Source organism: Heterocephalus glaber, unplaced genomic scaffold (genome assembly GCF_053883595.1).
Source record: "Heterocephalus glaber isolate CG9 unplaced genomic scaffold, H.glaber_assembly_v1.0 deba00000546, whole genome shotgun sequence".
In the NCBI taxonomy this organism is placed as follows: domain Eukaryota; kingdom Metazoa; phylum Chordata; class Mammalia; order Rodentia; family Bathyergidae; genus Heterocephalus; species Heterocephalus glaber.
This window is the reverse complement of record NW_028258147.1, coordinates 6,980,707-7,008,478: the sequence shown is the minus strand read 5'-3', so window position 1 is coordinate 7,008,478 and position 27,772 is coordinate 6,980,707. Positions and strand designations below refer to the sequence as shown.

Sequence of the window (27,772 nt, the reverse complement as noted above, 5' to 3'; positions counted from 1 at the left end):
GCTTGGCTCTGTACCGCTCGTGCATTCCAGAGAGCGGGGCCAGCGAGAGCAACAAAGGAGCCGGGCAGTCGGCGGGGAGAGCACTAGGGGGCTGTGGCTCGCGCGAAGGTGGCTGCAGAGCCGCGGGCTGGCGCGGGGGCGGAGCCGGGGCCGCGGTCCCGGTCCCGCACCTCCGGCCGGCGTCTGCCCTCCGTCGCGGGGCCGGGAGCTGGGTTTAATGGTGGGAGAGGGAATGGGGCTAGGGCTTGGGGGCCAAGGGGGCTCTTGGGGCTAAAGACAACTTGGATTGTCAGGCAAGGGAGTGGGGAGTTGTGCATCCCGGCCCGGGCCTCTCCGCCGCCCAACATGGGCCCCGGGTCCCAAAGTTTGCAAAGTTGGGAGCTGAGGGGCCCGGGCGCGCGGAGCGTCCGAGGGAAGTCGGCCCCAGACCCGCGGAGCGCACAGGTTGCCTGAGCCCTGGGTCGGGCCCCGGGGTTGCGAGCGCGGCCGGCGGCTCCGGGGGACGGGCGGGGGCGCCCGGGCGTCTGCTGAGTTGGCGGGTTTGGCCATGGCCGCTGCCCGACCTGCACGGGGGCCCGAGCTGCCTTTCCTGGGGCTGCTGCTGCTGGTGCTGGGCGTCCCGGGCCGGGGGGCGGCCTTGAGCGGGAACGCTACAGGGCCTGGGCCTCGGGGCGCCGGCGGGAGCGCCAGGAGGAGCGCGGCGGGGACCGGCCCTCCGCCGCTGCTGAGCCACTGTGGCCGGGCCGCCCCCTGCGAGCCGCTGCGCTACAACGTGTGCCTGGGCTCGGCGCTGCCCTACGGCGCCACCTCCACGCTGCTGGCTGGAGACTCCGACTCCCAGGAAGAAGCTCATGGCAAGCTCGTGCTCTGGTCCGGTAAGCGCACCCAAGCCGGGCCTGGGGGTGTGGGAGCGTGGGCTGGTGGGATGCGGGCACTGTTACGAGGTTGGGCTCAGGCTGAGCTTCGGAGAGGCGGGGGCCGCACCCGGGAGAGGTGGAGAACCGAGTCTGAACTTTGGGGGCGGGGGGGGGGCTGTTTACGTGCAGAAGGGGACACTCCGTGCTGGGGACGGGAGGGCGAGGAAATTGAGGAAGCCAGTCACAAAGGGCCCAGGCAGGGGTGAGAAAGAGCTGGGGCGGGGGTGGTGGTGAGGAGGGGGCTCTGAGCCTCAGAAAAGGACAGGTTTTAGGGAGAGGAGCCGCTCCACCTACTCTGGAAGCCGGGAATGGTAATTCAAGAATGTTCAGACCTCGGGGAAATGGGGTTTGGAGAGGAAAATGGGAAAGATGAGGTGGAAGGGATTTAGGCATTTGGAGGGAAAAGGTGGGAACAAATTTGTGAAGCAAAAGACTGTGGTGATGAATAATTAAAAGGTAACCAGAACTATCTGGAAATCTTGATTTGGGAGATAAGTAGTCCAAAGAACTGTAATTTTTGCCTTGCTCTCACAGGTTCCTTGTTTGGAAAGTGAGAACTCTGATCCACACTGAGGGGGTTGGAAGGAAAAAGATAATTCTAACAATTTCTCGTGTATTTGAAAATTTGGATCCTCAGGCTGATCAGGGCTGTGGAATAACACTGAAGCCTTCCACATGGTTTGAAGCTCCAGAGCCCTCTCCTTGGGGTGGGATTATGGTAGAGCCTGAAAGCTGCAGACTGAACCCAAATAAGTCTTTCCTTAGTAGTGTAGAGTAAATAAATAATCTCTCACCTGTCACTCTTCTGGGCTAGAGGCCTGGAGGGTGCTGGGGAAGGGAACTGATCTTGTCATCCCTTACTTCCATGCAATATGATTCAGACACTGCCCTTAATAGGGCCAGGGATTTAGCTCAGTGCTTCGCTGCCTGCCTTGCAAGCACAAGGACTCTAGTTCAATCCCCGGTACCGAAAAAAAAAAAAAGGCCGGGGATTTAGCTCAGTGGTGCTGCGCTTGCCTTGCCAGTGCAAGGTCCAGAGTTTGATCCCCGGTTCCAAAAAATAAAAATAAAACCCCCTAAAACTGTCCTAAACTGAAAAAAAAAAGAACATCGGGAGCCAGGAGCAAACCTGAAAGCCCCCTTTTTTGACAGGCCAGAGGTGCTCCATGTCTTAGCTCTGCTCTCCATTCTAATGGGGCCAGTTTGTAGGCTGTCGTTGTCAACTTGGCCACTGGAGTTCTCAGCTTTTGCTGAATGTTGGACAAGGCCATAGGGTTCCTGGCTTGGTGCAGATGCTGGAGGAGAAACTTGGAGATGGTATCTATGAGGTGGAGCTGCATCCTATGTGGGGATCAAGTTCTACAGTCAGCACAGAAGACAGAAGCCATGTGTAACCAATAGTAGCTTTGAAAAATCCATAAGTTACTATAATGCAGTGATGAAACTTTTAGAGACCAAGTGCCCAAATTGCAACACAAAACCCACTTATTTATTGCAAAGTACCAACTCTGCAATTAAACCTGAATACTGAGGTTTTAGTTTAGAACAAACAGCTATTATCCAATGCTTAGCTGCTAGGGTGACTTGGCTCGCATAGGGACAGAGAGGGCTCTGAGTGCTGCTATGGCACACGGGCCATAGGTTTTCATCACTGCTGTTAGTTACCATCAGATCAAGGAGGAAGGGGATGGATCTCTTTCCAACCTCTACTCCTGTGAGCAGCTGCTGAGGTAGCAGAAATGGTTTTGGCAGGAAGGTGCATGAGTTAGAACCATCTGTGGGCTGTGCAGGTTCAAACCTCACAAGTTCAAACCTGCAAAGCTGTGAGCACTGAGCCCAGGACTACTCTTATCATGGAGTATATGTACCGAGTCACATAGAGCTTACATTATAGTAACTTACAGATTTTTCAGAGCTACTGTTAGTTACACATGGCTTCTGTCTTTGTGCTGACTTTAGAACCTGATGCCTATAAGATGCAGCTCTGCCTCATGGATACCATCTCCAAGTTCTTCCTCTAGCACTCTGAGGTCTTCTTTTTGCTGTCCACCAACTCTCACCTTAGTCCTGTACCCTTGTGTGTTTGGTCACACTCTTTCTGCTTTGGTCTTGCTGCTTGGTGTTCTATGAAGTGTTGATATGAGCTGGGTCAACATGTGGGAAGAGTGAACAAAAGCCACTTATGAGAATCACAGCCAGGTCTTTAGTTGGGAGCCCGTAACTAGTGGTTTGTTGTTTCCTGAGTTGGTGGTCTTGATTTGGTATTAGACATGGTCACTATCACTGAGCTCTTGAAGGCGGTTTTGTTTGTGAAGGTTGAAGATGGCCTAGGTTATCTTCATCTGTAAACTTTCAAGGGTAGAGACTTGGTCTTCATTTTTCCCCCCAGAGCCTCAGAGTGCTGAGTATACAGCCAACTCATTCATTCAATTAGGTATTGAGCACTTCTGTTTGTCATATCTTGGGACAAGTTCTGGGACATAGAAAGATATGAATACAAATATGATCCCTTCACTGTCAAGAGGAAGACAGACAATTAAGCAAGCTTTAGCAAAACATTTGGAAAGTATTGTGAAATTGTAGGTGCTGCAGGAATGCAAAGGGTTTTGGGGAGCAAGAGCAGATCCCCAGAGGAACTGACATTTAACCCATATCTTGAGAAATAAGCAGAAATTACCAAGGGATAGTTGGGGCAGGGAGGAATAGAAAGAGCAAGTAAAGAGCATGTACTAAGATTTAGAGGTAAGAGAGCTTGGTACTTAAGATATACGAAAAGCCATGCATAGTAGTGCATAGTGGGAGGCTGAGGCAGCAAGATCGTGAGTTCAAGCTCAGTCTTGATTCTTCTGAAAATAAAAACCAAATTTAAAAAAAGAAAAAAGGCTGAGATGTAGCTCATTGTGAAGGTCCTGGGTTCAATCCGTAGTACCAATAAACAAACATAAAAATTTAAAATAAAAGAAATATAATAATAGCAGTAGAACTGAATCAAATATGTGAAGGGTAGAATTGTAACAGATAACATTTGAATTATAAAGTAAAGGAATTCATACCCCATATTAAGTTTGGATGTTACCAGAAGATGATAAGGAGCCATTGAAGGCTTTTAAGCAAGGGAGAGATGTAATTACATTTGCATTTTTGAAAGATCTTTTTGGATGTGGTATGAAGAAACTACCAGCATAGGGGAAGTTGGGAGCCTGCTTGCTTGATCATGGCATGGTGGAAGTGGTCCAAGTGGCAGATTGTGTAGTCAGGACTGGGGTAACAGCATGAAGGGTTGGACAGATCCCCGAGTATTAAAGGTAGAATCAGCAGGACTTACTGATGTGTTGGAAGTGGAGCATGAATGAGCAGGAGGACCCAGGCTTGAGGCTTGTGTGAAAGGTGGTATCATTCCTTTCAACTAGGACAGAGAATGGTAATGGAGCAATAGGTTTAGTTTCAGTTTGAATTTGAGGCACTCAGTGGACATCTATGTGGAAATTCCCAGCAGATCTGAAAATAGGAGTTGCTGTAGAGAGGTAGCCACTGGGTGCTTCCTTGGCCCAGGTTGCTGAGGCTTTAGAAGGGTGCCATGAGTGAGGAAGTTTATAGCTCCGATTGGTCCATTTTCTAGGACTGTATAGAGCTCAGGTTTTTCTTATGGTTTTCAACTCTCTGGACTTGGGCTTCTTCAATCACTTAGCATCTCTCCCCATTACAAGCTAGAAATGTCTCCCAGGCATTTTGGGCAGACCAGACAAACATAAGGTCCAGGCCATGGTGTACCTTAGGCCAAATCTGGTTTAGGAAATAGGACGAGAAAGCAAGAAAGAGAGGCCGCAGCTGGCAAAGGAATAGGTCCCTGAGAGTCAGCACGTAAACTCCTGGACCACTGGTGTGTGTGTGTGTGTATGTGTGTGTGTGTGTGTGTGTGTACGTGTGTGTACATGTGTGTGTGGCCCTGTCACCCTGCTGGGACACAGCCAGCAGGAAAGAGACAGGAAAGCTAGGAGGAATTACTCATTTGCCTCTCTGACTTCCAATTCAGAGGTGAGAGGAGGGATGTTGTTGGTGATGGTGGGTAACTGGCGGGAACAGATCAGGAAGAATTTCCTTAGAGCTGTTCCCAAACCTGGCTGATGATTAGAATCAGCTGAAAAATAGAAAAATGGGATTTAGCTCAGTGTTTTCGCCACCTGCTGCGCAAGCAGAAGGACCCGAGTTTGATCCCTGGTACAAAAAATAATAATAATAAAAATAAATAAATAAATAAATAATAAAAACAGAAAAACACCCAAAGGCCCAAGTTTTCCTTTTTGATTGTGAAATATAACAGGTATTCAGAAAAGTGCATAAACACACAGGTACTGAAGAACAAATGATTATAGAATGACACATGGGTCAAAAACTTACCCAGTCATCTCTCTCTCCACCTTCTCTAGAGGGAGCCACTATTTTGAGGCTTTTGGTCATCATTTCCTTTTTGTTTTCCTGTATAGTTTTACCTCCCAGCTTTGGAACGCCTAAACAATGCATTTTAAAAAATAGTATATTTTTGTTTTACAAGTTTTTGAACTTAATACAAAAGGATCTGTGTGTATTCTTTTGCATCTTGCTTCTTTTACACTACTTTAGTGATAAAATTCATCCGTGTTATTGCAGCTCTTTTGCATTACTAAATAGTATTCCATTGAGTGCATGTATTATAATTTGTTGTTTATTCATTCTGTTGTTGTTAAATCTTAAAGTTGTCACCAGCTTTTTCCCACTATGAATAATGTTGCTATGAGTACTCTTTTGTGCCTATCCTGGTGTACCTGGCACAAGTTTTTTTTTTTAATTTAAAAATTTATTTTTATTAGTACGTGTTTGCAGTACATAATGATTGCATTCGTCATGGGGAATTGGTACATGTGCATAACACATCTTAATTCTTTTTATATCCTCTTCCCCTCCCTCCCTTCCTTCTCCCTCCATCTCTTGGTCCCCTTGCCATTTGCAAAAAATCTATCTCTGTTTCCTATTATCTATCTTTTATTTTGCTCTTTAATTTAATTATACTTTGGGTTTCTTATATAAGAGAAACCATGTGATATTTAAGGTTATGTGTCTGATTTATTTCACTTAACATTATTGTCTCAAGGTGCATCCATTTACCTACAACTGACTCAAATTTATCCTTCTTTAGAGCAGAGTAGTACTTCATTGTGTGTAAATACCACTTTTTCTTTATCCATTCATCTGTTGATGGACGTAATATAGGCCACTATATTATGAAGTTTAGCTATTCTGATTTAGCTATTATGAGTGATGCTTCTATAAACATAAGTATGCATGAGTCAGTGTAATATGTCTTTAACTGTTTGGGGAAAATACCTGGAAGAGATATAGCTGGGTAAAATGGAATTTCAAGTTGTAGTTGTTTGCGGAATCTCCATACTGATCTCGATGGTGGTAGTACTAGTTTACATTCCCACCAGCAATGTAGAAGCCTCAGTCTCATCAACATTTGTTATTATTTGATTTTTTGATGATACCCATTCTTTCTGGAGTAAGATGGAATCTCAGTATTGTTTGGATTTGCATTTATAGAATGGCCAGAGATGTTGAAAATTTTTTCACATATTGGCCATTTGTACTTCTTCTAAGTGTTTATTCATTTCAGTTGCTCATTTTTGATTGGGTCTTTTATTTTAGGGGATCTATTTTTTTTTTTAGTTCTTTATATATTCTAAATGACTACTCCTCTGTTCAAAGAGTAACTGGGAAAATTTTTCCCATTCTGTAGATTGTCTCTTGACTCTGTTGGTCGTATTTTTACTGTGCAGAAGCTTTTAATTTGATATACTCCCATTTGTTGATTGTGATGTTATTTCTTGTGCAATTGAGGTTCTGTTCAGAAAGTTCTTGCCTATGTTTGTGCCTTCAAGAGTTTTACCTCTTTTTATTTTCCAGCAGATTGTTTCTGGTTTTTTACTAGTTTGTTTTGATTTTTGAGATAGAGTCTTGCTATGTAGCCCTGGCTGGCCTTGAACTTATGCCTCAGCCTCCCCAGGGCAGGGATTATAGATGTGTGCCCAACTTGTTTCTGTTTCAGTATTTAGATCCTTGATCCATTTTGTTTTTAGTTTAATACATGGTGAGAAATGTAGGTCTAGATTTAATTTTCTGCATGTGGATGGCCAGTTTTCCCAGCACCATTTTTTTGGTTTTGTTTTGTTTCTGGTATCGGAGATTGAACTCAGGACCATGCAAGGCAGGTGCACTGCCACTGAGCTAAATCCCCAGCCCCTACTAGCACCATTTGTTAAAGAAGCTACCTTTCCTTCAGCATGTTTTTGGCCCTTTTGTCAAAGATAAGAGAGTGGAATATGCCCAACTTTGTTTCTGCATCCTCTATTCTGTTCCATTGACCCACATGTCTGTTTTTGTGTCAATACTTTGTGTTTTATTACTGTAGTTTTGTAATATAACTTGAAATTCAGGGTTGTGATGCCTTCTGCTTTGCTCTTGTTGCCTAAGATTGCTTTTACTATTCTGGGTCTCTTCTTGTTCCATATGGATTTTAGGGTTGTTTTCTCTAGTTCTATGAGGAATGATGTTGGTATTTTGATTAGGATTGCATTAAATCTACATATCAGTTTTGGAAGATGGCTATTTTGACAATATTGGTTCTACCTATCCAGTATCAGGGGATATCTTTTCATTTTCTGATGTCCTCTTCGATATTCTTTTTCAGAGTACAATTTCGTTACAGAGGACTTATACAACCTTTGTTAGGTTAACTCCAAAGTGTTTAATTTTTCCTGAAGCTATTGTGAATGGTGTTATTTTCCTTGTTTCTTTCTTGGTGGATTCATTATTGGGGTACAGGAACATTGTTAATTTTATACATTGATTTTGTATCCTGCTATCTTGCTGAATGTATTAGTTCTGGAAGTCTTTTGGTAGAATTTTTTGGATCTTCTATGTTTTTGTTTTTGTTTTTTTGGTACCGGGGATCGAACTCGGGACCTTGCGCTTGCGAGGCAGGCGGCGGAACCACTGAGCTAAATCCCCAGCCCTGGATCTTCTGTGTAAAGGATCATGTTTCTATATGTATCTCCAGTATTTCTTTCTCTGGCCTGATTGCTCTGGTTAAATTTTTTGTTGTTGTTGTTGTTTTGTTTTTTGGGTTTTTTTTTCTAAGAAGTATTTTTTTTGGCAGGGGTACCAGGGATCAAACTCGGGACTTGCACTTGCAAGGCAGGCGCCAGAATCACTGAGCTAAATCCTTGGCCCCTTGTTTTTTTGTGTGTGTCAGAAATCAAACTCGGGACCTTGGCTTGTGAGGCAGGCAGTGGAACCACTGAGCTAAATCCCTGGCCCTGGCTAAAGTTTTGAGTACTATATTGAACAGGAGTGGTGATAGTGGACATCTTTGCCTTGTTCCCAACTTTAGAGGGAAAATTTTCAGTTTTCCCTCATTTAATATGACGCTGGCAGAATGTTTGTCATAAGTGGCTTCTATCAGGTTGAAATAAGGTCCTTTTATACCTATTTTCTTCAAGGTTTTTTTTTTTTATCATGAATGGATGCCGGGTTTTGTCAAAGGCTTTTTCTACCTATATTGAGACGATCATGTGATTTTTGTCCTATTTATGTAATATATTACATTTATTGATTTACAAATGTTGATCTATCCTTGCATCCCTGGGATGAAGCCTACTTAGTCATGATGTATGATCTATTTTAATGATTTATTGCATTCTGTCTGCCAGTATCTTGTTGAAGATCTTTGTATCTATGTTTATTAAACAGATTGGCCTGTAGTTTTCTTTTTTTGTTGAGTCCTTCTCTGGTTATGGAATCAAGAAATGAATTTGGCAGTACTCCCTTCTTTTATTTCATTAGAGAGTTTGAGAAGTATTGATGTTAGATCTTCCCTGAAGTTCTGCAATTCAGTGGTGAATCCTTCAGGTCCTAGGTTTTTCTTAGTTGGTAAGTTTTTTATTATTATCCTAATTTCATTGCCTGTTACTGGATTATTCAGGGTTTTTATATATTCTTAGTTCAGTTTTAATAATTCATATATATCTAGGAACCTATTTCTTTTAGATTGTCCAATTTATTGTAGTACAGGTTTTTAAAATAGTTACTAATAATCTTCTGGGCTTTGGCAGTGTCCATTGTGATTTCCTGGCACAAGTTTTTCTGGATACATATTTAAGGGGTGAAATTGCTAAATACTGTAATAGGGCATGCATGTATACCTTCATCTTATTACCCCCCACCCCCAGTGGTACAGAGATTGAACCCCAGCCTTTCTGCATACTAGTCAGACACTCCCACTGAGCTACATCCCCAGACCTTTTATTTTATTTTCAAACAGGGTCTTACTAAATTGTCTAGGCTGGCCTCAAACTTTGATCCTCCTGCTTCAGCCACCCAGAGTGCTGAGATTAAAGGCATGTGCCACCACACCCAGTACCAAACTTGTTTTCAAAACCATTGTACCAATTTATACTGCCACTTGCCTTGGAAGAAGTCCTCATTGGTCCACAATTCCCAACAGCTGGCATTGTCAGCCTTTAAAATTTTGCCAATCTTGTGAATATGTTGTAGTATATATCTATGGTTTTAAATTTGCCTTTTCTTAAAAAAAAAAAATTTTGCCTTTTCTTTCTTCTCTTCAATATTAGGGGTCAAGCCTATGACCTTGTGTGTGCTAGGCAAGCACTTTACCTCTGAACTACATACCCAGCCCCTGTGGTTTTCATTTGCATTTTTCTGATGCTAGTAAGATTAAACATCTTTGCAAATGTTTACTGATCATTTGGATTTCTTCTTTTGTGAAGTATCTGTGTAAATATTTGGACCATTTTTTTTATAGGGCTGTTATTTTTATAAAATTTATGGGAACTTTTTATGTATGCTAGACATATGTCCTATATTGGTTGCATGTGTGAAAGGTATTTTTCTGTGGCTTGCCTTCAGTTTTTCTTTTGAACAGAAATTCTGAACTTTAATGTAGTTATTTATCAAACTTCTTATGACATATGCTTATTGTATCTTTAGAAAAATCTTTTCTTACCCCCAAATCATGAATTTATTCTTGTATATTATCTTCTAAAGATTTATAGGTTTTCCTGTCATTTTAGACATATATTTACCTGGAGTTGTTTTTTTTTCTTATACCGAGGATTGAACTCTTAGGGCTTGCATGCCAGGCAAGTGCCTTACCACTGAGCTACATCCCCACCCCTGGAGTTGGTTTTTTTATTAGTAAATTTTTGCGATACATAATAACAACATTCATGTTGGAGAACTGGTACATACAAGTATTGCATCTTGCTCATTTTTACTCCCCTTTCTCCCCTTCCCTCTTCCTCCTTCCCCAGATTCCCTTTGCATCTGTATAGAGTCTACGTCCCTGCTCCTACCGCATCTTTTATTTTACTCTTTAAATAATTTATATTTTGGGTCTCGTATTAGAGAAACCATGCAGTATTTAATCTTCTGTGTCTGATTTATTTCACATAGTATTATAGTCTCAATACAGTTGATTTTGTAGAACTTCAGTTTTACATGTGTTGTTAGCATCATTTGTTAAAAAGAATATCTTGGGGGCCAGGGTTTTAGCTCAGTGGTTCCGCCACCTGTCTCACAAGCAGAAGGTCCTGAGTTCAATTCTAAGTACTCCCCCCGCCCAAAAAAAAAAATATCTTGGGAGGAGCATGGAGGATGGGTGGGGAAGGAGGTAAAAAATAATCAAGATATGTTCTATATGTGCACCAGTTTCCCAAAACATATAAATATTACATATCACAAAAATAAACCAATAAAAAAAATCTCTTCTCCATTGGTCTCCATGAGTCATAAATCAGATATACTAAGTAATTGCAAAAATTCAGCAGTGAAAAAACCCCAAATAACCTGATTTAAAAATGGGCATTATAGGCCGGGGATTTAGCTCAGTGGTTTTGCCGCCTGCTGCGCAAGCGCAAGGACCCGAGTTCGATCCCCGGTACCAAAAAAAAAAAAAAAAAAAAAAAGGGCAATATATCTAAATAGATTTCTCAAAAAAGAAAATATACAGAGGTATAGATGATGGTGTACGCCTGTAATCCCAGCATGAGGATTGCCATTAATTTAAGGCCAACCTGAGCTACATAGTGAGTTCAAGGTCAGCCTAAATTACAAAGTGAGACCCTTTCTTAAAAAAAAAAAAAAAAAAAAAAAAAAAAAGAAGAAGGGAGGGAGAGGAAGAGGGAGAAGGAAAGAGAAAGATGGCCAACAAGTACGTGAAGAAAAAAGCTTAACATCACTATTAGAGGAATGCAAATCAAAACTGCAATAAGATATTACCTCCCCCCCTGTAAGAATGGCTAATATTAAAAAGATTAAAAATAAGTGCTGGTGCGGAAGGATGTGGTGAAGAGGGAACCCTTGCACATTGTTAGTGGGAATGTAAATTATGCAGCCATTATGGAAACCAGTATGCAAGTTCCTCAAAAAACTAAAAATAGAACTACCATATAATCCAGCAGTTCCACTACTGGGTATGCATTCATTCTCAGGAAAGGAAATCAGTATGTCAAAGGGACATCGCACTCCAGTATCCATGGCAGCACTATTCACAGCAGCCAATAATTGGAAACAATTGAAATGTTCATTAATAGACGGGTGGATAAAGTGTGGCACATATGCATAATGGAATACTATTCATCCATAAAAAGAATGAAATCCTGTTACTAAAGGCAAGTACTACCTGATGTCAACTCATGTATGGAATCTTAAACAGTTTTTTGTTGTTGTTTGGTTTGGTTTGGTTTGGTTTGGTGGCACTAGAGATTGAACCCAGAGCCTTTGCACTGAGCTACATCCCGAGCCTTTTTTTGTGTGTTGTTTACTTTTTTGAAACAGGATCTTGTCAGGTAGTTCAGGCTGTCCTTGAACTCCTTATATTGCCCAGACTGGCCTCGAACTCGTGGAGGACCTCCTGCCTCAGCCTTCTGAGTGCTGGAATTACTAGCGTGCACCAACTGAGCCTTTTTTATTTTGAGACAGGGTCATGCTAAATCACTAAATTGGCCAAGCTGGGTTTGAATTTGCAATCTTTCTGCCTCGGCCTCCCAAAGTACTAGGATTACAGGCATGCACCCTCTTGCCTAGCTAAAACTAATTGATCTTGTAGAAGTTGAGAGTAGAAGGTGATTTTTACCAGAGGCTGAAGGGAGGGACATGGCGAGGAGGGGGAAACGTTGATCAGTGGTTATTTAGTTACACTTAGAGAGGAGCCCAAGTTCTGGGGCACTATTGTATGGTATGGTTACTGATAATAATGATTTATTGTGTACTTCAAAAAGCTGGGAGGGCTGGGGATTTAGCTCAGTGGTTCCGCTGCCTGCCTTGCAAGCGCAAGAACCTGAGTTCAATCCCTGGTACCAAAAACAAAAAAAGCTGGGAGAAAGGATTTTGAAAGCTTTTACTGCAAAGAAATGATAAATGTTTGAGACAAATATCTTTAACTGATTTAGACATTAGGCAGTATACACATATATCAGATATTATATGGTACCCCGCTAATGTGTATACAACTTGGGTGTTTTTGTGTGCCAGTTAAAATATTTTTTAAAATGTTTAAGAGCATATTGAATCTTAAGGGAAATGAATTGTATTGAAGCACAGAGCTGGAGTGTAGCTCAGTGATAGCCTGTGCCTTATGTGTGAGGCTCTGGGTTCAAACCCCAGCACCAAATGGAAAAAAGGGGAAAAAGAAACAAGTGTGTGATCTAATATATCCATGCTTCTCCAGTAAAACACTAAAGATCCGCTGCAGGTGTAATAACTACTATAATGTCCAAGTGGAGGTAAACATTGACAGTGTTTTAAGCTATCTGCAACAAATGTATTGGATTCCACTGTGACAGTCACAGGTTCAGCAAACATTACTTTCTGTGGTGTGCAGCTTACATTTGTAATTGAAGGAAGAGCTAAATTTCAGTTAGGTGTAGATATTCCCACCCAAGTTTATGGTCTCCTGAATTCTCCCCAAGAACCCTTGGTTATATGCTAAAAACCTCTGCTTTACAGTACGCCAGTATCTAGTGCAGAGTCTGGGCTGTTCCTCATCCTGTGTTTTAGTACAAAGATACTTGCTTTCTGGGGATTTAGCTCAGTGGTTCTGCTGCCTGCCCATAAGTGCAAGGTCCTGAGTTTGATCCCTGGTACCAAAAAAAACCCCAAACAAACAAGATACTTGCTGGTCACTTTGAGTGGGATTGCATTGAATATATATATTAATTTGAAATTTAAAAAAAAAAAAAAGACATCTTTATCATATTTTTATAAAATTTTTTTTGAGACAGGGTTTCGATGTGAGCTCAGGGTGGCCTTGAACACACTGTGTAATCTAGGCTGACTTTGAACTTGTGGCGATCCTCCTGCCTCAGCCTCCTGAGTGCTGGGATCACAGGCATGTGCCACCACGCCTGGCCCCTTTTTAATAATAATTTAAATAAGATGTCTTTATAACACTGAGCCTTCTGAACATTTGTATATTTCTGTCTGTTTAGATCTTTTGTTCTCTCAATATTTTATAGTTTGTACAGAGTTCTAAAATATTTGTTAGATTTATACCTAGATACTTGATTTTTTAAATTAATTTATTTTTTTTTGGTACTGGGGATCAAACTTGGGTCCTTGCGCTTACGCAGCAGGCAGTGAAACCACTGAGCTAAATCCCCAGCCCGATACTTGATATTTTTGATGCAATTGTAAATGGTGCCTTTAACATTTATTTCACTTTCTGTTGTTGATTTTGAATGTAGTTACTTGCTAGATTTTTTTTTCTCTGACAGGGTCTTGCTATGTAGTTCAGGCTGGCCTTGAATTCACTCTGTAACCCAGACTGACCTTGAACTTCAGTGATCCTCCTGCCACAGCCTCCCTGGTGCTGGGATTACAGGAGCACCACCACACCATTTGTGAATAATGAGTTCTGTCTCTTCTTTTCAAGACATATACCTTTTATTTATCTTTACTACTCTATTTCAAACCTCCAGTACATTGTGAAAGAGTGGTAATAGTAATAGCATTCTTCATTCTTAATTTCTGAATTCCAAAGAGAAAGATTTTCAAAGCTAGGTGTAGCCATGCATATCTATAATCCCAACACTTGGGAGGCTGAGGCAGCAGAATTGTGAGTTCAAGGCCAGCCTAAATCACGCCAGTTTCTTTTTTCTTTCTTTTTTTTTTTGGTACCAGAGATCGAACTCAGTGAGCCTGTCTCAAGAAACAAAGGGAGATTTTCCACTTTTCACCATTAAGTACAATGTTTGGTGTTGATCTCTTATGGATAGTTACACTTTATCAGATGAAGAAAGTTGTCATCTATTCCTAGTTTGCCAGTTATTATTTTTATCATGGATGAATGTTGGATTTTATCAGCTACCTTTTCTGCATCCATAAAGATAGTTATGTTTTTTTCTCCTTTAATCTGTTAATGTATTAAACTGCATTGATTGAATTTTCTAATTAAACCAACCTTAGAATAGTGGTTCTCAATTTTTATCACCAGAATCAGACACAAAAGAAGTCCAAGTCAGCTGGGCATGGAGGTGCACACCTGTAATCCCAGCACTCGGGCTGAGGCAGGAGGACTGCCATGAGTTGAGGCCAACTTGGACCACATGGCAAGTTCAAGACTAGCCTAGACTAAAACTAAAAAAAAAAAAGTCCAGATCAAATTGTGCCAAATATTTCGTAAATATTTAATAAAATATCTTATTTTATTTTATTTGAGATAGGGTCTCGCTGTGTAGTTAGCCCAGGCTGGCCTCGAACTTGTGTCAATCCTTCTGCCTCAGCTTCCTGAGTGCTGGGATTACCGGAGTGCACCACCACACCTGCCCTAAGATCAGGGTTTTGTTCATAAGGTCTTTGCCTATACCAGTGTCTTCGAGAGGTCTACCTATTCTATCTTCCAGTGTTTCTGTTTTAACATTTAGATCTTTGATCCATTTTAATTTTAGTTTAGTGCATGGTGAGAGATGTGGATCAGCAATCCTCCTGCTTCAGCCTCCCCAGGGCAAATGTTATTTTAAAAGGCTCTGACTATTTAAAGAGTGCAGAGACTAGTACTATTATAACACTTGTGTCCTTGTTTTTCTTTTTGTTTCATATTTTACTAAAGTAAGAGAAATAAAACAATACGGATAAGCCAGCATCCCCTTCCTTCCCCTGTACTCAGAGTTCAGAGTGGTGACCATTACGCAATGGAACCTCACATCTTTCTCCCTGCTTTTCAGTTTCATTCCTTCCTTCTCTGAGGAGGAGCTTTCCTCAAATTCTAATTTGTAAATGTCTTGATATTTCATCTTTAAGCTTAATTGCTTTAAAGGATAGGTCGTATATGCACATGGTACAAAATTCAAAAGGAACATGCCAGGTGTGGTGGCACAAATACCTGTAATCCCAGCACTTGGGAGGTTGAGGCAGGAGGATCGCCACAAGATGGAGGCCAGCCTGGAATACCTAGGGAATTCAAGGCCAGCATGAGCTATGTTGTGAGCTCCTGTCTCAGGGGAAAATTTTTTTTTAAAGGAACGAAAGTTCTACTTCAGTTTCTAACTACTCATTTTCCTTCTTCAGAGCAACCACTAACCCAACACTGATTTTAATGTGTCCTTTTAGAGCTATCTGACCTGTGTCCAGATGTAGATGTGCCTTTATTTTCTCCTCCACCGCCAACAGACCATGATTTTGGTACTATTCTCCACCTAACTGTTCATTTAATAATGCATATTGGGCGTCATTCAATTTCAGTGCTGAATAGTGTTCTGTTATATTGTGTTTCTTGTTTTTTTGTTTTTTGTTTTTTGTTTTTTTTGTGTGTGCTGGGGATTGAACCCAGGACCTTGTGTATGCTAAGCCCTTGCCTTACCACTGAGCTACACTTCTACCCCTGATATGTGTTATTTTATTAGGCTGATCTCTATGATGGATATGGTTTTGAGCTCTTTCTACTCTTTTGCTATTACAAACAGTGCTGCAATAAATAATCTTATATATAATTTTGGAGAACATGTGAAGTAGAATTGCTAGTATAAAATTTTGATAAGCTAAATGGTCTCCATAGGGGCTTACTACTTTCTACTCCTACCAACAATATATAAAATTGCCAGTTTCCCCCCGTATTCCTTACAATGCAGTATTTTCTTTTTTTTGGTACCAGGGATCGAACTCGCTTGCAAGGCAAGTGCCGGAACCACTGAGCTAAATCCCCAGCCCCAAAATGCAGTATTTTCAAATGTTTTAATCTTCATCTGTCCAAAAGTTAAAAAGTGCTATCTTATTATGGTTTTATTTTGCATTCATTTTATTAAAAGTGAGGTTGAAGTCTCTTTATGTTTTTAAAGGCCCTCTATTGTTTTCTCTGTGTGATCTGTTGTCTTCTACCATACCTATAGGATTATGTATTTCTTACTGATTTGGAAGAGTTTTATGCACATAAAGAGATTAGCTCTTTACCTGTGCTATGTACTGGAAATATATCTCTCAGTATGTTGCTTTTCTAATGATTGATTTGATTTATTTTTACCCTACAGAACCTATTTTCCTGAAACCTTCAAATTTTTTTATTTCATGGCTTCTAGGTTTTGTGACATGCTTCAAAAGCCTTTCCTCAGTCCAAAGTTTAAAAAAACATTTTCTATCTTTTTTCCTACTACTATAAGGTTATTTTTTTATCCACCTGAAATTTTCTTTTATGTAAGAAGCAGGATAAGAACCCCACTTACTTTTTCCCTACATGACTCCTCGACTCTCCTTTAAAGATTAATAAACCACCTTTCCCATGGAGAGTTTGTTTTTAAAGTATGAAACAGAATATTTTAGATGAGAAAAAAGAACAAGAAAAACAATATCACTAAATCCAGCAAAATAACACATTTTTATTAACTGACTGATGTTCCTCGGCAATACATTTTACTCGAGAGCTCCCCAATTTAAATGTATTTTTAAATAAACATTCAGGAAAATTCACCTTTTCCTTGTTGCCTAGTTCTGAGTTTAGACAAATGCACAGTTGTATAAGCAGCCACTGTACCCAAGAGGACAGCCCCATCACCTTTATGTACAGACAGCCCAACTTGCAGTGGTTCACCTTATAGGTTTTCATTGTGATCATGATGCACAGCCAGTACACGCCCAGTAGAAACTGTGCTACACATTTTGAGTTTGGATCTTTTCCTGGGCTAGTGATGTGTGAGCCAGTCCTCTCTCCAGATGTGGGACAGCAGGGCGGCTTGAGCCACAGCTCCCAGCCAGGCACGTGATCACAAGGGGAACCGGGGCCCCACAGCATGCTGTGTGGCTGAGCTGGGTATTAGCAGCTGAAGTGTTTTAAATGAATTTTCACTCAATGATATTTTCACCTCACGATGGGTCAATGGGAACATAGCCCTCCCATAAGCCAAGGAACATCTGTCTTCTCTGGCCTTCACTCTGCAAGCACATCCTCTCCCACTGTGCCCTCTACACCCACTGCTCTGTTTCCCACCCACACCCACACACTTAAAATTCTTGGGACTGGTCCTCCTGGTAGGTGCTAATGGTTCCCCGGGAGATCCTGAATTGAGCCAGGTGGGAACCATTGCCCAAGGATAAGGTGGGAACCATTGCCCAAGGATAATGCTTCATAACTGGCAGGAACTTGCTTTGCATCCCTGAGGATTCTCAGAGCCGTGAGCAGCCAGGGCCTCAGACTAGCAATGCTGACAGCCTTTCCTGAGCGCTCACCACTGACAGGTACCATGCTGAGCTCATTTCATGTGCCCTCTCTCTTCACAACAGTTGCACGGAGTAAATCTGTCATCCCTTTTTGAGGCTGAAGTTAGAGATTTTGTACTTTGCCTAAGATGGACAGCCAGGGCACAGTGTAGCCAAGACTTGGGCCCTTGAAAGCTAATTGCTCCTTAGCCCGATACACTTGCCTCCTCCACAAGGGTTGGTAACCTGCCTCTGCCACCCCAGCCTTCAATGTAATGATCATCCACACTGGCTCTCACAGCCTCAGAAGATTCCTGGCACAACTTCTCGCTTGGGATATAGATGTCTCTAAATCAGGGATGATTTGGTGGTGGTGGTGGGGTGCAGGGCAGAAAGCAGAGCAAGCCCAGCTACTGGGGTGGGCAGGGTAGGGCTTGGGCAGGGTTGGAGACACCTGAGACTTCTGCCTGTTTCTGTCTGCTGACAACATCTTTCCTCCCTTTGTGCTGGATGGAGCCTCCTCTTTCTCTTCATCTGATTTCCTGTTTCCTCCTCTGGCTCTGGAGTTCCTGGCTCCTCTGACTGCTTCTTCTTAAGTCTTCACCTCTTCCCTCTCTCACCTCAGCTTGGTAAGGAAACAAGGGTTCTGGGGGCTGGACAAGGGAGAGCATCTCCTGGTTCTGGTGAATGGGCTGTGGGAGGGGGGGACCTAGGGAAGAGACCCATAAGTGGTTTTAAAATACCCTGAAAAGCATGGTGGCTCATGTCTGTAATCCCAGCACACCGGGAGCCTGAGGCAGGAGAATGGCAAGATCAAGCCCAGCCTGAACAACTTAATTTAGCAAGACCTTGTCTTAAAATGAAACCTAAAAAGGGCTGGTCTTGCAGCTCAGTGGGAAGGTCCTGGTTTCAGTCCTCAGTACCATGAATAAATAACCCTGGGGTTCTCAACCAGAGGCACTACCACTACTGCTTAGCTGGGAATCTGGAAATGGTAGGTGTTTTTTTGAAAACTTTAGTTGAATTATAGTGTACATACACAAGAGTGCATGGATCATAAGTTGATTTTTCACAAGATGAATGCATATGCTCATGTAACCAGCACCAGGTCAAGAAATACAGCATTCCCAGCATCCCAGAAGCGCCTCTCAGGCCCTCCTAGTCGCCACCCCTAGAGTGGGTGAACTGAGGGGAGTGAGCATCTGTTGTAGTTGTTGTCACAGTGACGTAAAGGTTCTGCTGGCATATAATGGGCAGGGTCTTTGGATGCTAAATGTCCTCCAAGATATAGGCTAGCCCTGCATCATAAAGAATTGTCCTAGCCAGGTGTCCTGTTGAGAAACACTGTGGGAAGGGTCTGAGCTCTGATAGCCTGCAGTGTGGCAAAGGCCTAGGGTCCGGGTGAATCTGTGTCGGTGGGTCAGAGCAAGGAGGGGTCTTCCCACAATGTGCCGCTGTCACTACCCCCAGGCCTCCGGAATGCCCCCCGCTGCTGGGCAGTGATCCAGCCCCTGCTGTGTGCTGTATACATGCCCAAGTGTGAAAATGACCGGGTGGAGCTCCCCAGCCGAACCCTCTGCCAGGCCACACGAGGCCCCTGTGCCATTGTGGAGCGGGAGCGGGGCTGGCCTGACTTCCTGCGCTGTACCCCCGACCACTTCCCTGAAGGCTGCCCGGTGAGTCAGTCCTCTGAGGGCAGGATCTGGCCTGGCATGGGCAGGGTTCAGTAGGATGCAGGGGAGACCCTGTGTCTATAGCCATGGGATCCACAAAGCACAAACCCAAGCTGCAACTTACCAGCCAGACCAGTCTATTGAGGTTTCTCTTTGATCCAAGATAACATATTTGCCAATTGGGCATGGTGGCGCACACCTGTAATCCCAGCACTCAGGAGGCTGAGGCAGGAGGTTCGCCCAAGTTCCAGGCAGCCTGGGCTACATAGTGAGTTCATTGCCAGCCTGAACTACATAGTAAGACCCTGTCTCAAAAAACACAAGAAACAAAAATAAAACAAAAAACCAAGATAACACATTCAGCAAATACTTGAGTCCCTACTCTGTTAGATGTTGGGGTCATACAAAAGTCCTAGATAACAACAGCCTGTCCTCAGGGAGCTTATCATATGTGTAAGGCTCCAAATGTGCACATATCATAGCTGGAGACACCAGAGGTATGGATCTAGTCTGGGTGGGAAAGGAGAGATCTGAAATGATAATAATGACAGCAATAATACTAATTATTATCATTATTCATTATGTATGTGATATACCATTAAAGCACTTTACATGTATATATTCATTTAACTCACATCCTACTACAAGATGGGTACTACTATCTTATAGGTGGGGAAACTGAGGTACAGAGAGGCCAGATAGTCCAATGCTGCACACCCATGAGAGGCAAGGCTGGGCTTTGAACCCTGGAAGCCCACCTCCAGCCACCATGTGTGCTGCTCCCAGGGCCATTTCCTAAGCTTGAGGCTCACCTTGAGCTGCCTCTTTCCTTGCCTCGTGCCAGAATGAGGTGCAGAACATCAAGTTCAACAGCTCAGGGCAGTGTGAAGCGCCCTTGGTGCGGACCGACAACCCCAAGAGCTGGTATGAGGATGTGGAGGGCTGCGGGATCCAGTGCCAGAACCCGCTGTTCACAGAGGCAGAGCACCAGGACATGCACAGCTACATTGCCACCTTTGGTGCCGTCACGGGCCTCTGCACGCTCTTCACCCTGGTCAGTAGCAGGGAGGGCAGACTGTCTGGGAGGCTGGGCTCCAAATGGGGCAGACTTGGTGGGGCGCCCAGGGAAGGACCCGGGATTCAGGTCAAGTTGGCTGGGAGGGTACAGTAGCAGAATGACCCTCACCTTGTACAGCTGCTGTTTCTCTCTCCTAGGCCACCTTCGTGGCTGATTGGCGGAACTCTAATCGCTACCCCGCAGTTATTCTCTTCTACGTCAATGCGTGTTTCTTCGTGGGCAGCATTGGCTGGCTGGCCCAATTCATGGATGGTGCCCGCCGAGAGATCGTGTGCCGAGCCGATGGCACCATGAGGCTTGGGGAGCCCACGTAAGTGTCTTGGGGACCCAGAAGAGGGGGAGGGGAGCTGCATTGTGCATTTGCCACAAAAGAGACATGGGATTTGAAATGTGGCTTCAGGGTAGGATTCAGCTCTGCCTTGTTGTGTCCAAGGCCTCTAAGACCTTGGCTTCAGCTTCGGGACCTTGGTTGTTGACATCTATCAAAGGGCCTTCTCCTGGTGCCACTTCCAGTCTGGCCTGGCCACTGTCTCCAAGCCCAGACTTCTGGGAACCCTCCAGAGAAGCTCAGGGTCTGGGGACAAGGTGGAGACCCAAAAGAGGAAGCACAGAGTGACCTCAAATGACCCTACCTGTCTGCACAGCTCCAATGAGACCCTGTCCTGTGTCATCATCTTTGTCATCGTATACTATGCCCTGATGGCTGGCGTGGTCTGGTTTGTGGTCCTCACCTATGCCTGGCATACCTCCTTCAAAGCCCTGGGCACCACCTACCAGCCTCTCTCAGGCAAGACCTCCTACTTTCACCTGCTCACGTGGTCGCTCCCCTTCGTCCTCACTGTGGCAATCCTCGCCGTGGCCCAGGTATAGTGAATGGTAGGGGGCTGGGGACCTGAGTGGAGTGGGCTTGGAAGGGGAACAACTGACCATCCCTCCCATGCTTTCTTGCCTCAGGTGGATGGGGACTCCGTGAGTGGCATCTGTTTTGTGGGCTACAAGAACTACCGATACCGTGCTGGCTTTGTACTGGCCCCAATTGGCCTGGTGCTTATCGTGGGGGGCTACTTCCTCATCCAAGGTGAGTGAGAGCCAGGCCAGAGCTATGAGGAAGTAGGAGTGAAAGCAATCAGCTCTGCTGCCTACACACTTAGACTGCAGCCAGCTCCTTTGATGCAGAATAGAACAAGTGACCCTCTAGGCCAGTGGTGGTGTACCCATGGCACATGTGCCATGGCCAACTTTTTTATTATTGAAAGCTCTAATAAACGATTCACCATCACTGCTGTAGGCAGATGCAGGAGCAGGAGCTCTTGCTAAGGGATAGTACATGTGTTGGCAAGAAAAGCACACCCTTTCCTGCAGAGCCTTGGGTTGAGTTCCAGACCCATCCCCTCTTGGCAGGGTACACTTGGGTAATGACTATCTGGGTGACCTACCCTGACTACATGGACCAACTTGGTCCATCTTTTGGAGCTTGGTTTCCATCTCCTTTGTACCCACAACACACACAAAAGTTTTTACAACATGCACAGATGTACTGGTCCCTAACTTCCTCGTCTCAATCTGCTACCCCATGGTAAGCCTTAGTATCTACTCATTTTCTTTTGTTGGTTTCAGTTTCCTCCTGTGGAACTGTCAGCTGTTCAGCCTTCTTTCCTCCCCTTCTGGCAGAGTGTCTGGACCTCTGATTGTGTTTTATACCTGTGCTGTCCTGTAGAGTAGCCACTGCCCACATGCATTGAAACTAGTCTAAATTGAGATGTGTCATAAGTGTTACATGCTGCCTTTCAAAGACTTAGCACCAAAATAATAATAATAATATAAAGTATCTCATTAACAAGGAGATATTTCTCCTTGGTACATGGACTATGTGTTGGAGTGATTATATTTGGGGTATATTAGGTTTATAAAATATATTGAAATTATTGTCACTTGTTTCTTTTTTTTAAAATGTGTCTACAAGAAAATTAGAGATTATGTTTGAGGCCCTGTTGAGCAGGGCTATTCTTGAGTCTGTTTTATGCTTTTTCTGTCAGAACAGCTTTGACTTGGCTGCCTTCCTTAGGGACAGCTGAGCCAGGACTGAGGCTTCCTCTCTCCTCCACTGCCTGTGTGGCTCTGCCCCAGTCATCCCAGTCCAGGGCAGACATGGCACCAGCCACTCTCCCATTCTCTGGTGTCTCTAGTTCCCCAAGCTCTAAGTCAGCCCAGGTTGTTTAAACCTAGGACAGCAGGGCCATGGCCCTCCCCTCCCCAGTGCATCCCTCCAAGAAGAGTGGCCTCCCCTGCTAATGTGTCAGGTTCCCCTGTGTACAGGAGTCATGACTCTCTTCTCCATCAAGAGCAACCACCCGGGGCTGCTGAGCGAGAAGGCTGCCAGCAAAATCAATGAGACCATGCTGCGCCTGGGTGAGTGGTCCCCAGGGGACTTTTAGGCCTGAGGTCCTGGTTGGGCTGGGGCCCTGGGACCTCCATGATGCAGTCTTTGGGATGCAGTAGCATGGGACAGGCATGGGTTCTATGTGTGTCGGTGGTGGTGGTAGCAGCTCAAAAGAAGGGGCTTTCTCAGGTGAAGAATCCAAGTTCATGCATGGCAGGACTGCTTCTCCGGGCCCCCTTCCCTCACAGGAGCCTCCCAACAGCTGCTGCAGTGCCCTCTGGCTTTGTTTTGGAGGGTGCAGTTGTTGACCTGAGCCCCAGTGTGAATTCACCTCAGACTTGGCTGTCTTCAGACACCCTCTCCCCCTGCTACATAACATCCGACCTCGGCAGCGTCCTCATTGTCCCTGTCTTCTACAGGCATTTTTGGCTTCTTGGCCTTTGGCTTTGTGCTGATTACCTTCAGCTGCCATTTTTATGACTTCTTCAACCAGGCTGAGTGGGAGCGCAGTTTCCGGGACTACGTACTGTGAGTGAGGGCCTGGGCTTGGGGTCAGCAATGGTGGGAGCTGGAGCCCTGGCTAGAGGGACAGCAGCCCCTCACTTGTGCACTAGGGATCTGCCAATCCCTGCTCAGATGAGACTGATAGTGACCGGGTACCCATGATATCAGCTGCTGTGTACTTGGCCAAACATGGCAAACAGCCTTCACATCCCTCCTCGACTCTGCCCTCCACCTACGCCCTGTTGGTTGTCTGGCTGATAGATACCTTTGTACCTGTTGAGCCATTTCATGCTCTGGCTCCTCTGACCAGCTCCGGGTTGGCCACAGAAGCTGCACTCTCTCTCTGATTCTGTGTACCTTCTATGGAGCTCTCTGTAGATCCCTGCACCTCTGTGTAAGGTCGACAACCTGTTCATGTTTGCTAATTTTCTTTGTGCTTTTTTATGTTCCAATGAGGATGAATTGGAGAGTGAACTATCTCTACTGCCAAAAGAAACGCAACACTTGTTGTTACAGGAACAACAGTTAAAATACCTAAGAGAGTAGATATTGCCCCAACTGCTTCAAGCTCATTTTTTATTCATTTGTTTTTTGTGGGGTTTTTTTTCTTCCTTTTCAGTAGGTAGATTGAACCCAGGGCCTTCACACTGAAATACATCCATAGCCCTTTAAAAATTTTTATCTTGATAGGGCCGGGGATTTAGCTCAGTGGTTTCGTCGCCTGCTGTGCAAGTGCAAGGACCCTAGTTCGATCCCCGGTACCAAAAAAAACAAAAAGTTTGATGTAATTGTCTAGATGGGGCCCACATAGCAGTACCTTGTAAAAGCGCTCCAGGTGATGACAAAGAGCACCTTGAGGGCCTAAGGTTGCAGCTGAGTGGTAGAGGACTTGCCTAGCATGCATGAGACCCTGGTTCCATCCCAGCACCAAAATAACAAGCCAGTTCAGTGGGGCTCAGCTCTTTTCTGGTCTTTGGGTTGATAGTGGGGGACCTAACTGTTGGATGCAAAGGCCTTAGCTATTAATCCTCCCACACCATAGATGCCAGGCCAATGTGACCATTGGGCTGCCCACCAAGAAGCCCATCCCTGACTGTGAGATCAAGAATCGCCCAAGCCTTCTAGTAGAGAAGATCAACCTGTTTGCCATGTTTGGAACTGGCATTGCCATGAGCACCTGGGTTTGGACTAAAGCCACTCTGCTCATCTGGAGGCGCACCTGGTGCAGGTAGGGTCAGTAGCCAGCTCATCGTGTGGCTAAAATCTTACTCTCAGCCTCAGGTCCTCACCTTTAGCTTTTGAAGTCCTATTCCTGCACGCCTCGGGCAGCAACTTTTTTGGCTTTCTCTGTGGCTCACCACTGCCCCCTGGTGACACCTGTCCCAGGGAGGCATGGGCCTGGGCCCAGCACTATACCAGAGGCATCTTTGTAAATGAGTGATTTGAGGGCAGGGCACATAGGAGCCTTGCATCCTAGGCTCACTTTGTCACAGAACTGGCTGGTACTCCTCAAAGTCCTCGAAGGACCCGAGGCATTGCATTGCCTCCTTCCCTGGAGGAAATGGACTCACTGGTTGGAAGCAGCTGCTCTTCCATTTCCCGTCCTCACCCCTTCTGCTTTTAGGCTGACTGGGCAGAGTGATGATGAGCCCAAAAGAATCAAGAAGAGCAAGATGATTGCCAAGGCCTTCTCCAAGCGGCGTGAGCTACTACAGAACCCAGGCCAGGAGCTCTCCTTTAGCATGCACACGGTCTCCCATGATGGGCCTGTGGGTGAGCCTCAGCCTTGCCCTCTCTCCCACCTGTCTGACTCCTGCAGTGCCAAGCCCTGGCCTTCCAGGACACGTGATTGTTTGGCAGATTCCACCTCTCCCTCACACTCTCGTTCTTCTGCAGCCCCCGATCTGCTCTCTGGAGGCGCCTTCTCCCTCTCTTCCTGCCCATGGGGCTGCTTGCTGGTGCTCAGTTCTGGGAGGCTCTCCTCCCTCTCCCTTCCACTCTGCCTTCTCTAGGTGCTCTCCTTGGGTCAGAACAAGTCAGGGTTCCAAGTCTGCACTTCTGAGCTCTAGTTAGGCTCTTTGGGGAGGTAAGGCTACTCCCCTGAGATTCTGAATGGTAGAGATCACTGTGATTATAGAGGGAGCTTTCTCTGCCAGGTGGCACAGGAGGGACCAGCTGGGGGAAGATGATGGTGCTGCTTAAGGGAGGAGTCACTGAGAGGGACTAGGAACTCACCGATCCTTTCTTTCTATCCCCAAAGCGGGTTTGGCTTTTGACCTCAATGAGCCCTCTGCCGATGTCTCCTCTGCCTGGGCCCAGCATGTCACCAAGATGGTGGCTCGGAGAGGAGCCATATTGCCCCAGGATGTGTCTGTCACCCCAGTGGCAACTCCAGGTATAAGGGTTCTGCAGGAAGGTAGGGGGTATGTAGAAACTAGGGCTCCTGGGGCCGAAGTACTAGGGGCTACCCAGAGGGAGAGGAAGAAGGAAAGGCCCTAGAGCAGTGGTGGTGAACTTATATGCCGCAGTGGGCGGTTTGTTATCTTTGAGAGCTCTCAAAGGTTCGCCATCACTGCCCTAGAGGATCTGAAGTGTGGGGTCTAAGGAGTCTAGAGCGGTGGGTCCCAAATTCAAGCATAGGGGCTCTGAGGAGGGAAGCATGGTGGGGACAGACCCAGGGGCCAGGCTGTGTTCTCTCTCCTGTCAGTGCCAGCAGAGGAACAAGCCAACCTGTGGCTGGTTGAGGCAGAGATCTCCCCAGAGCTAGAGAAGCGCCTGGGCCGGAAGAAGAAGCGGAGAAAGAGGAAAAAGGAAGTGTGCCCCCTGGGGGCAGCCCCTGATCTTCACCATGCTGCCCCCGCCCTTGCTCCTGCCACCAGTGCAGTTCCTCGGCTGCCTCAGCTGCCCCAGCAGAAGTGCCTAGTGGCTGCGGGTGCCTGGGGAGCTGGAGAACCCTGCTGCCAGGGAGCCTGGACCCTGGTCTCTAACCCCTTCTGCCCAGAGCCCAGTCCCCATCAGGACCCATTTCTCTCCAGCGCCCCAGCCCCCATGGCCTGGGCTCATGGACGCCGCCAAGGACTGGGGCCCATTCACTCTCGCACCAACCTGATGGAAGCAGAGCTCATGGACGCAGACTCAGACTTCTGAGCCTGCAGAGCAAGGACCTGGGATAGGAAAGAGGAACAAATACCACCGAGGCTCTTCTCTGAGTGCATCTGTGGGATCTTGTCTTCCACAGAACGCATGGGTCCTCCCCTGTGAGTTCTATGTGTCCAGCTCAAAGCAGCAGGACTGTGGGAAAGGGCTGAGTGTCTCCATGGGTGACCTCACCCAGGGGTAGGGCCCTAGAGCTCAGAGTCCTCATTTCTGCCCCACCAGCTACAGTCTGGCTGGCAGCATTAGTCTCCAGCAGAGCTTATGGTGGACAGTAATGGCAGAGCCTCGGGTGACAGTACCCAGAGTGGGCTATGGTAGCCAGGGAGATAGCCAAGCCTGTGTCTGGCAGATGAGGGATTCTTGCCCTTTTCTCTGCCTATGGGTACACTTTCCTGGTACTGTCAGACTAAAAGTGTTTATTGTGTTCTTTGTCTAAAGTGGGGTAAGGGCTCCAGTTTCTCTCTTCCAGATGGTTGTGAGGCCAGAAATGCCTATTCCTATGGGGCTATAATCTGCCTGAACAGGAGGCACTACCCCCAAACCCCATCTCACTGCCAATCTCTTTCTGCTTCCTATTTGTTGATTGGGACCCAGAATTACAGTACACACACACACACGCGCACACCCCTTGCCGCTGAGTCCATCTCCAGGTGAGAGATTGGCTCAGCTCTAGAGCCTTGACCTGCAAGGGGTAGAAGCAAAGCATAAGAGGTGCCTCCAGGCCCCTGAGAGACGTGTCATCTCTGGATCCTCTGACTAGAGGGGCTACCCCGAGAAGCTGCTGTAGCTACAGCCAGGAAGGAAAGAAAGCTTCTCTCAACTTCCACGACAGCAGAAGAGGCGATTCCCACCTTTCATGACCTTCAGCCATATCCCTAGCACCCCATCCATATTCAAGAACCAGACATCAGGAAGTCTTAGAAGCTGGTTGGTTTCCACGTCAGGGATAGGGATGGAAAGAAGAAATATAAACAGTAAATAAAAGGTTTTTGTATAAACTGGGGTGTGTTTCTTTTCCTTAACCCAGTCCTGCCAAACTATTTACCTGGACTCTTGTCTTCCACATCCTCTGGGGCTATTCTTAAAGACTGAGAGCTTGGTGCTGATGAGGTCAGGCTGAGGTCAGCTGAATGTGCTGGCTGTGTTGGTTCTGTATGGACGAAAGCTGCTTCACAAAGCACTGCACAGCCTGAAGTTTGCCCCTGGAGTGACGATGGGAGCAAGTGTCTCCCTGACACTCCGTGTAGGTGGGCATGGGTGCTTGTGCTGTGCTGACCTGGCCCCCACCTCAGGGGACCTCATGCTCTCTACCAGGGATGCCAGTCAG

General features: G+C 45.5%; 1 protein-coding gene across 2 annotated transcripts; it reads left to right on the top strand.

Annotated features, from left to right (window-relative positions):
- Window positions 1–26: 26 nt before the first annotated feature.
- On the top strand, window positions 27–27,443 carry Smo (smoothened, frizzled class receptor). Of its 2 annotated transcripts, none has more exons than XM_004856363.3 (12): window positions 27–875; window positions 19,125–19,330; window positions 20,172–20,381; window positions 20,543–20,715; window positions 21,050–21,269; window positions 21,360–21,483; window positions 22,722–22,814; window positions 23,205–23,313; window positions 24,332–24,517; window positions 24,914–25,062; window positions 25,550–25,684; window positions 25,997–27,443. In XM_004856363.3, the coding sequence occupies exons 1-12, from the start codon at window positions 548–550 to the stop codon at window positions 26,434–26,436; spliced, it is 2,373 nt and encodes a 790-aa protein (XP_004856420.1). In that variant the 5' UTR covers window positions 27–547; the 3' UTR covers window positions 26,437–27,443. The 2 variants fall into 2 exon arrangements, with proteins under 2 accessions (XP_004856420.1, XP_021093241.1); XM_021237582.2 differs by lacking the exon at window positions 27–875 and adding an exon at window positions 18,088–18,283.
- The last annotated feature ends 329 nt before the right edge of the window (window positions 27,444–27,772 follow it).

Excerpts from the sequence above, each read along its gene's own strand:
- Smo (XM_004856363.3), top strand. The coding sequence starts at position 548 with ATGGCCGCTGCCCGACCTGCACGGGGGCCCGAGCTGCCTTTCCTGGGG. Across the intron at positions 876-19,124 it reads CAAGCTCGTGCTCTGGTCCG|GCCTCCGGAATGCCCCCCGC; the intron begins GTAAGCGCACCC and ends CACTACCCCCAG. Across the intron at positions 20,716-21,049 it reads ATGAGGCTTGGGGAGCCCAC|CTCCAATGAGACCCTGTCCT; the intron begins GTAAGTGTCTTG and ends CTGTCTGCACAG.